This window comes from Zophobas morio, unplaced genomic scaffold (genome assembly GCF_036711695.1).
Source record: "Zophobas morio isolate AGI-343-1 ecotype UQ-CSIRO unplaced genomic scaffold, CSIRO_AGI_Zmor_V1 ptg000465l, whole genome shotgun sequence".
NCBI classification, from domain to species: Eukaryota; Metazoa; Arthropoda; class Insecta; order Coleoptera; family Tenebrionidae; genus Zophobas; species Zophobas morio.
The window spans coordinates 23391-33580 of record NW_026972568.1 but is presented as its reverse complement, the minus strand read 5'-3'; the positions used below and the strand labels follow the sequence as shown (position 1 = coordinate 33580).

The 10190-nt window shown below is 25.9% G+C and overlaps 1 protein-coding gene across 1 annotated transcript; it reads left to right on the top strand.

The window, feature by feature from the left end:
* The first annotated feature begins 448 nt into the window (after window positions 1-448).
* Window positions 449-10114, top strand: LOC135120971 (DNA mismatch repair protein Msh2-like). Its single transcript, XM_064045289.1, has 32 exons — window positions 449-713; window positions 804-851; window positions 926-1168; window positions 1222-1354; window positions 1409-1473; window positions 1731-1854; window positions 3190-3264; window positions 3469-3527; window positions 5219-5303; window positions 5670-5732; window positions 5784-5832; window positions 5877-5976; window positions 6027-6101; window positions 6919-7035; window positions 7360-7471; window positions 7568-7623; window positions 7730-7819; window positions 7880-7990; window positions 8074-8137; window positions 8208-8271; window positions 8345-8406; window positions 8463-8486; window positions 8540-8611; window positions 8663-8723; window positions 8837-8940; window positions 9008-9075; window positions 9220-9311; window positions 9376-9444; window positions 9496-9581; window positions 9702-9769; window positions 9822-9893; window positions 9943-10114. The coding sequence occupies exons 1-32, from the start codon at window positions 660-662 to the stop codon at window positions 10108-10110; spliced, it is 2733 nt and encodes a 910-aa protein (XP_063901359.1). The 5' UTR covers window positions 449-659; the 3' UTR covers window positions 10111-10114.
* Window positions 10115-10190: the final 76 nt, after the last annotated feature.

The window sequence follows — 10190 nt, the reverse complement described above, 5'->3', positions numbered from 1 at the left end:
TATTTTCTGGTAATACGATTGCTGGCACGTTGTACACCCTTTGGTCTGATTTATCCTCCTGGAAAGTTATTTTTCTACTAATTTGTGTGACTAAAGCACTTTTAAATAATAAGTATTTGCAGCTACTTACTATAAAACTAAGGCTACCACTTTGGCACCGTTTTTTAGATCTATATATAAAAATGTAACACAAGTTCGTGCCTCCTCTCTAAACTTCCAACTATATTTTTTGTTTAATAACTATTAATTTCTCCAAACTATATAATTAGTCTTCTCCATAAAAAGTTAGTCAACCACCACAATCATTTTCAGCACCAAATTTACAATTTATATATTTAGAAAAGCAACTACGTCTCGGATAACCTTTTAAAATAGGTTTTAAACTTCAGTATACCGACTTCATAAAAAAGGCCTATGTTTGTTGAGTCTCTATATAACTAGAAAATTTCTAAGCTAAATGGAGATTGTGTTGTTGGCGTAAAGCGTTTATCGCTGAGCGGTGACCCAGCAACAAATGTTGGTCTCTTTCCGGACCAATAATAGAGGCGGCCATATCCCCACTCTCATGTGGGTGTCTTTCACTATAGGAAACTTTAAAAACTACAATCTGATCGCTAAAATGAACGGTATCGCTAAAATACTGTGTGGGGCTTACTATCATGACTGAAATTCAAGATTCTAAATTTGAAAAGTTTTTCAGTCGGTTGCCAGAGGTATATACATACGTTCCTGTTTACTAAAGAAGCAATTTCAGAACTGCTTGCTTCTTTTTACTTACTAAATTATTTTTATACCTACTTTAGAAATCCCATGCTTGTGTAAGATTTTTTTTTAGGAATGACTATTACTCTGTAAGAACTTTCTTACTCTAGTTTAAAATGCTTTTATTTCAGAAGTCTAATTTTATTTACTATTGATCTGAAAGGTTTACGGCAAAGATGCTATTTTTATAGCTCAAAAATTCTACCATACTATGGCTGTAGTTAAATATTTGGAAAGAAGTATTAGTAGTTTTGATGAAAAAAATTATAGTAAAGAAGATGACGCGTTTGTGAACCTTAGTTTCCTCATGTTTGAATCCACACTTCGGGAGTTACTGCTTTCTTTTCAGTATAGAGTTGAAGTCTACGGGCGAGATAAAAATTATAACTGGAAATTGTTGAAAAAAGTACCACCCCCACTGTTATTATGAAAAGTTTGCTCACTTTTTATTGTGTTTAGGGTTCTCCTGGAAATTTACAAGCATTTGAAGATGACTTGGCACGAAACTCAGAAATATCTACGTCTCCCATTGTTTTATCTCTAAACTTAACAGTAATTAACAATCAGAAGTGCATAGGAGCTGCCTTTTCTGGTTTCTCTATAGTTTGGAATACACTTATTCACGAGTTCATTTCTAAACTTTTAGACACTTCTTCTGGAAAGTTGGCCGTTTGTGAATTTACCGATAACGATCACTTTAGTAATCTCGAGGTTGTAACTTCTGCAAATTGATATTATATAAATAATATTATTAATATAAATATATAGTTATATTATTTGTTTTTATCTCTTCCGTTAACTTATATGACTTTACTCGTTTACAGTATTTAAAACACTTTATGATTAACATTTTAGTAATCTCTACCTTATAGTTTTATTATTATAGAGATAATATAAGTGGTTGAAAGCTATTTTATTATTTTTTTAAAAGAATAATTATTTTTTGGATTAATTTTATATTTAAAAAGGCTCTTCATGTCCAAATTAATGCTAAAGAATGTCTTTTGTACTCTGAAGATTCTAATCCCGATAAACATAAATTAATTAAAATTCTTCAACGCTCCGGCCTAATGATTACTTTTAGGAAAAAAGGTTTTTTTTTAAGCAATAGTAAATTTATTTATATGGGTATAAACTTATTATTATTTGTACTTATTAATTATTTTTCAATTTTATACGAATTTTTTTGTATATTTTTATAAGTTAAAAAATATTGTTGAAGGATATGAAGGTGCTTTTATTTTAGTGATGTATTATAAATTTGGGTTTTACGAATCATTGTGATTAGCATTTTCGTTTTTTAAAATTTAAAGTTATTGAAACTTTTTAAGATTACTTTTTTTAAAGTCAAGTCGAAGTTTTTTTTACTTAATATAATAATTAGTTTGCAGTCAAAACTTATATTTTTATTATTTTTTGGCAATCATTAGTATTTTTTTTAACTTTATTATTGATTACGGCGGAGAGTATAAGCTTTTATTTTTGTATAGATTTAGAGATAATTTACGCGAAGTATTAATAAATTACTAAGATTGAAGTAATATACTTTTTAAAAGTAATTTGCTAATTAATTTTTATTAACTGAATTTAGTTATATAATTTTTTTTTATAAATCAAATAGATTCCGAAAATAGACTTCGAATAGTTTGATAATTTATCTAATATTTTTTATACATTTTTAAAATTATAATTTTACAATTTTTAATTGGTTTCAATTATAATGCGTTTTGATAAAGTTGGAGGTGCTCTTATTATAGTGGGATTAGTTTTTTAAAAAAATTTTTACAAATTATTATTTTTATTATTTTAATTTCTGCTTATTATTCATAATTATTTTATTAAAAAAATGAGTTTTTATTTTTTAAAAATAATATACATTACATAATTTTTTAAGTAGTTTTTAATGTAATTATTTGTGTGAACGTACTCCTTTTTTATTTAGTCTCCTTTAAAAATTATATCTTATGACTGGGAGTTTGGTGGTTTCTTTGCATTTAATTTCTCTTGTAAACTATTGGAGGTTCGGAAGATCGCACATAAATTGGTGTTAAAAAAAATCACTGCTATTTTGTCAACTTTATTGCCAACTGGTCACTTTTTCAAAAAACTTATTAATAAAATATTTTGTCTTATTTCTTAGGCTTTGGGGATAGTAAGTTAGTCAAAGTTAATATTATATAGATTTTTGTTCCATTACTATAAAAAAGTTTTAATACTATAAACGGAAACTAAAATTTTCAAGATGCTTTTTTTATACTGTTTTTGGTTAATGAATTTTTGCTATATAATATATATTAGAATTAATAATAGAGTTATAGAAATTATAAATAATATTTAGAAATAAATTTATTTATTTATTTTTCTAGCTTGAATTTTATTATAAGTTTTTAATAATTTTTATTAATTAATAAATGTTTTTACTTACAGAAGAATTCAGTAACAAAAATATTGTGCAAGATTTGAATCGTTTATTGAAACTAAATGCCTCCTCTGCAACTTTGCGTTAGAATATTATTATCACTTTTTTAATAAACTTATATTATAATATTTTTATAGCAATAATACCCTTTTTTTATATTAGTTTGTATAGTTTGTATTTTTACTATGTTTTATTATCTTTTTTTTCTTATTCAATATTCTTATGAAGTTCTAGTTTACTTATCAATATTATATGTTGATGTAATATGGAATCATAATTATTTATAGCGGAAACTCAACTAAAAAGTGCAATGTGTTCCCTTGCAGCTGTTATAAATTATTTGGAGGTAATAAATAGTGAAAGCTTTTATGAGTTTTATTTAAATTTATGTTTCAACTACCCTTTAATTTTTACATTTCCCTACAATTTTTTTTTCAAGCTGCTTTAAATTTTCATTATTACTTTTATAATAATTTATATTTTTCTTTTTTTTTAATCCATAAAAGTTTTATATATATAGTATGTAACTTTTCTTCACACTATATAAAAATTCAACAATAGGAAATATAGTTAATATTATTTATTATATCTTTTCTTTTTACATACTTTTTTAAGAAATTTGCACAATTATAACCTATAATTATTATATTATAATTTTAATTATTTATTATGAAAATTTAATTTTTGTGGATCACTTTTTTTATACTGATTTGGTTTAAATTTAAAATAAGTTATGTAGTTTTACTTTTCTGATGTATTATTATTATTAGGTAGAAAAATAGAAGAAATCTAATAATAATAGTAAAAAAAATAAGTAGAAATGTTTTTATAGAGTCAAATTTTTTTAAAAGAAATTAATAACTGAGATTCAACTTTGTTTAATGTTAGAAATATTGTAGTAAACAATTGTGATTTTTGAAAGTTCTTAAAAATTTATTTTTTAATTTTTTTTTATTGTATACTTTTCTTATATTATTTTTTTATCAAAGTTTTAATATTATCTAGTTAAACTTTTCTTTAGCAGAATTTATTATAAATTTTAATTTTGCTTGTTAAAAATGTAGTATTTTCGTAATTTTCTAAAGTTTCACAATTTTATTTAATTTTTTGGTTTAATATATTTTATTACAGCTTTTCATCTTTTAATCTTAGAGTTTAATTGTTTTATTAATAATTTTTATTTAATTTTTATATACATCTTATATAACTTCATGCTCACATTAAAATAATTTTTATTTATTACACATTTTATATTTGGCCTAACTATATTATTTATATTATTTATATTTCTGACATTCTGAAAGTTAATAATATTTCTATTAGTAATAAAATTTCAATCCTTAATTAAATAATTTACATTTTATTTTATTTATTTTACTACCACTCCCGTTCTTTATTGTTTGGTGGTATTTTCTGAGTGTGTTATTTTTTTAACAGGTTTAAGGTTAAAAATGTTTTTTAATAAGAAAGTTAAAATATTTTTTTAAATAAGTAATATAAATATATACTCCAACAATAATTATTTTTATTATAATTACTAATTTTTTTTAAGTTCAATGCATTTTTGATAAAAATATAAATAGTTAAAAAATTTATTATTAGCATCTAAAAATTAAAAAATTTACTTTTATAAATAAAATGACATAATAAGGAATTTATATAAAAAATTTCTAATTTACAAGATAAATTAAACTTTAACTTTATATACTAAAAAATATTTATAAAGACTATTAGTAACAGAAATTCAATATTGCAAATATTATATGAAAAATATATAAACTTCTTAAACAGTATTATTAATAAATACTACAAGTACAAATAAATTAATATTTCTAGGTTAGAAAAAATAATTCAAAACTATATATTATTACTAAATGGTAAATTATAAAAAGAAGTTGAAAAACTTTATTCGACTCTTCTTGTTGTGTCTTTTCTGGTGTTATTCTTACAAATTCCTGTCATAACTTTTATAGATAATTTTTTTTAACTTACATAAAAACTTTTTTTTTTATTTATTACTAATATTTTTTCTCAAAGCTTTTGTCTGACGATTCAAACTTTTACCAGTTTGAACTTTCAACATTCGATTTAAATCTTTATATGAGGCTCGACACTGCCGCCAGTAAATTTATATATGAGAATATTAATAAAACTTTATTATTTGTATGATTAATATTAAGTTATTTATTAGAATAAGTAAATGAAAAATAAAGTAGTCAACTTTTTTTTTTAAATAATATTGCTTATTTATTGGCTAAATGTGTTTGTGTGGTGGTGGTTTGTTGAGGTCTTTTTATTACTGCATATTATGGAACGCAGTTATTCGCCATTTTCTTAAATTTTTTTATAAAGTTCTAATGAGATTACTAATCCTTTTTTAGCGGTCACATCAATATATTTTATTATTATTATTATTATTATTATTATTATTATTATTATTATTATTATTATTATTGTTATTATTGCTGTTATTATTATTATTTTTAAGGCAAGGCATTAAATTTAACTCCTTCTCCTTTAAGCGGCTCTAATAAGTCAATGAGTTTGACTGGTACTATAAACTTTACTGTATAATACTATACAATGAATTAACAAATAAAAGGCCTGCTGGACCGATGCAAAACAGGCCAAGGCAGACGCTTATTGGAAAGGTATTGTTACTATTATTAATATTATTTCTTTATATATTATTTAGGCTCGTAAAGCAACCATTGTTGGATGTGGCAAAAATAGAAGAAAGGCAAAACTTGGTGGAGTTATTTGTCGAAGATACCATTCTTCGACAAACTATGCAGGCAATAATAATAATACCTTATGTCTAAAAATATTATGATTTGATGTTCAGGAAGAGCATTTGAAAAAAGTTCCGGACTTATACAGAATTGCGAGAAGGTTTCTAAGAAAACAGGCCTCCTTGCTTGTTAGTAATTTTATATATATTTTTATAAAGGCAAGTTTTTTTTTGCGAAACGTTTTTACTTTGAAAAGTATAACTTTTATGCTTTTTTAAAAAACTACTTGTTATCCTTTTGAATTAAGAAAAAGTTGATATAGAACTTTTTTATTTTGCAATAGAAATTATTTTATAAACAATGAGTTAAGTAGCCTCAAACTTTTACACAAGTTCTTACTAATTTATAGTTTTATTACTTTTTTTATAAGTGCATCAAATTTTTTGTAATCGTTTATTTTAATGTATTCAACATTTACTATTTTTATTTTAGAACTTTTTACTATATTTTCTATTATTGAACCTTAAAATTTATTTTTTCACTTTATTATAATATTAATCCTCTAATATACTAGACTCCTCTTGTTCTATTATGAAACTTTTATGTTTGAAATATTATCTTTATGCTTTTTATAATTATATTTATTAAAAAATTTTTGATATAAAAGTTAATTTATCTCTTATTTTTATGAATAATTTTGTTTTCTGGAGTTTATATTTGACTTTTTTTTAATAGAAATCTATTAGTCTTTATCCAATATATTTTAATTAATTACTTTTGCTTATTAAATATTTTATAATAAATATGAAACTTTTTTTAACTTTCATTTGGATCTTTTTAACTTTTAATGTTGAAGTAGATAAAATATTTATTTATTATTTATTACTCTCCAATTTACTTTGAACAATTCTTTTGGACGAATTTTTTTATAAGAGTTTTAATAACTCCCGTTATATTTTCACGAAGCTCTATTTTTTAAGTTTTTATTATGTATATATGTTAAAGGATTGTCTTCGCCTAAAAGAAGTCGTTGCACGTCTTCCAGCGCTTCTCGAAGTCTTGAATTCTTGCGCGTCTCCTAACAAGTTTGTTCTTGACGAAGTTTTTAGTTCTCCTTTAAAAGTAGTTTTATATTTATTATAATACCAATAAATAACTTAAAGTTTTGCTAAAGTTTTTAATACTATTTTATATGAAAGTTTAAATATTTTTTAAAGTATATTATAATATTTTTTCCTAAATTTTTTATTTTTGTTTTTTACAATACTTTAATTTTTATATATCTATTTTTTATAAATATTAACATTACCAAGGAAAGATATAATATATAGTTTTTTGAATTCCTTACTCCTCTGTTGAGTACGTAAAAGTTTCAATACATTTTTTTGTGAAAAGTTTATTAACTTTTGTTGCATAAATGTTTTTTTAAAGTTTTATTATTTTAAGGAGTTGAAAGTCGACTTTGAAAAGTTTGTTGAGTTAATAGAAACGACTTTGGAGTATGATGAAGGTGAGCACGAAGTTTATATAAAGCCCTCTTACGACGAGGATTTGTGGGGTAACCATAAATATTATGAAATAAATAAGCTAATAAGTTTTATAAAATCAACATATAAATGTCTTAAAATATAATAAATGACAGTATTTTTCTTAGCCATTCGGACTTCAATGGAAGATATAAAGACGCAAATATCGAAACAACTTCAAAATGTATTACTACTGGCGTTTATAAAATGATTTTGTTGGGATTCGAATATCTGACCAATGGCGGTTCTAGCGTTTCTTTTTTTTTTAATGAGATTTTTTCCCATGAAAGGTCGCCAGTGAATTGGGATTAATCCCCGACAAAACCCTTAAGCTGGAACATGCAGCTCATTTGGGCTTCTTTTTTCGCGTGACTTTAAAAGTTGTTTTCATTTTTTTCACCATTTGGAACACGCCACTGACTTATGCAGCGGCTGTTCAGGACGAAAAAGTGCTGCGCGCCCAAAAATATAAGTTCCATACTTTGGAGACACAGAAAAACGGCGTTCGGTTCACCAACAACGTCGTGTCTACTTTGAATGAGAATTATAAAGTTCGCCCAATAAAATTTCGCTAGTCTTTGATAATTCATATCTATGCTTACCTTTTTGCATAAAGCTTGACAATTCTTTATAGGCTTTGAAGTCCAACTACGACGAGAAGCAGTCCGTGTTGGCTCAGGAAGTTATTAAAGTAGCAGGTCGTATTATTATTATTATTGCTGCTGTTATTATGATTTTCATTATTGCTGTTGTTATCTTTATCTGAAGGAGGTTATTGCGAGCCAATGATTTCTTTAAACGAAGTAATTGCTTATTTAGACGTTCTTTTAAGGTAAAGAAAAGCTCCCTCCTATTATTTTTTGGCGTTTAAACCACGCACTATGTTTTTTTATATATTTCTTTAGTTTTGCCGATGCTTCTGTTAATGCACCAATCCCTCACGTACGTCCAAAGATTCTTCCTATTGGTTTTATTTTAAAATGATCAGTGCCTTTTATTGGCTCTGACTTTAACCGTATTTAGGTTCTGGTATTATCACCCTCGAGGGTAGCGCGTCTTATTATTATTATTCATTATAAATTATTACAATCATTCTGAAGGTTCACGTCACCCGTGCCTGGAAGTGCAAGACGACGTCCAGTTTATTCCCAATGACTTATTTTTATCCAAAAGTTTATTATTCTTATTAATTATTATTGTTATTATATTTCCATTTTTATAAGACGATACGTGCTTTGTTATTATTACTGGCCCGAATATGGGAGGAAAGTCAACGTACATTCGTCAGGAATGTTTTTTATTGCTCACTCTTGACACTTTATACAAGCACGAAATTTTATTGGCCTATTTATTGCCCTTAATTTATCAAATTTTACTGTAACGGTGGTTATGTTTCAGCAGGTCGGTGTTATTGTGCTGATGGCGCAACTTGGCTGCTTTGTTCCGTGCACACGTGCTGTTATTACAGTTATTGATTGTATACATGCACGTGTTGGGGCAGGTTATCGGCTATTATATCGAAATTTACTTTACTTTTTTTGTTTATTGGCCACTTTTTTAACAAATAGGAGACAACCAATTACGGGGTGTGTCAACGTTAATGGCCGAATTATTGGAAACTGCTTCAATACTTAAAGTATTCATATATAGGATCTTTAATCAAACCATTTTTTATTATTATATAATTCGTCATTAAATTTTTAATGTAGACCAATAATTATTGGTTTGTGCTTTACACCCGTTAACATGTACTCTTTAATTTTTATGCGTTGCCTTCAAGTCCGCTACAGAAAATTCTTTGCTCATCATAGACGAATTAGGTCGGGGGACTTCCACTTACGACGGTTTCGGATTGGCTTGGGCAATTTCAGAGTAAATATTGAGCAATGTATTATAATTATTATTGCTTCTTTATCGGCAGTAAACTTTTTAACAGATACATCCTGAAAGATTTGAACTCCTTTTGTCTCTTTGCCACTCATTTTCATGAGCTGACTGCTATAAGGTACCAAGAAATAGTCACCTTTTGATATTTTCAATATCACCTTATTTAAAGCAATGATTATCCTCGTGCCAGCAACTTCCACGTGACCGCTCTAACAACAGACAACAAGCTTACACTTTTGTATCGCGTCAAGCCAGGTCAGTTTGGTTATTCGGTGGTGGTATTACAAAAGTTAAAAATATTGTGAATATCAAAAATTTTGAGGACTTATTTTATACTGCACCTAAAGACTATTAATTTATTTTTTATAATTAAAGGTTCTTGCGATCAAAGTTTCGGAATCCACGTGGCTGAACTTGCCAACTTTCCTCCTGATGTGCTTCAAGTTCCTTATTATAATTGTAGGTTTAAGAGGATTTTGCTTCAACCTATTTCAGATGGCCAAGCGGAAAGCCGCCGAACTTGAAGAATTTTCCTCGCTAAACAATGAGAATGGTCAAGAGCAATTGGTATTGACCTTTTCTATATATACAAAAGTTATATTTATATAATATTCAGGAGGGAGAGAAGCTTATTGATGACTTTTTGAAAGAAGTGATCGAGAGGCGGATTATGGAAATGAACGAAAACGAAGCAATAACTTCCCTTAACGAAATGAAGCGGAATTTGTTATTGAAAAATAATATTTATGTAAACAGTATTATAAATTCCGTTCAAAATAAATAATAATAATAATAAACTTTAAGCGGTTTCTATTTTAGTGTTATTACTTCTCACAGAGCAGTTTTTTTTATTTACTTAAGTTT

Coding starts and splice junctions, on each gene's coding strand:
- LOC135120971 (XM_064045289.1), top strand. CDS start 660: ATGACTGAAATTCAAGATTCTAAATTTGAAAAGTTTTTCAGTCGGTTG. Junction 3,528..5,218: donor CTGTTATAAATTATTTGGAG/GTAATAAATAGT, acceptor TTTTTCTCAAAG/CTTTTGTCTGACGATTCAAA. Junction 5,977..6,026: donor TTCTTCGACAAACTATGCAG/GCAATAATAATA, acceptor TTTGATGTTCAG/GAAGAGCATTTGAAAAAAGT.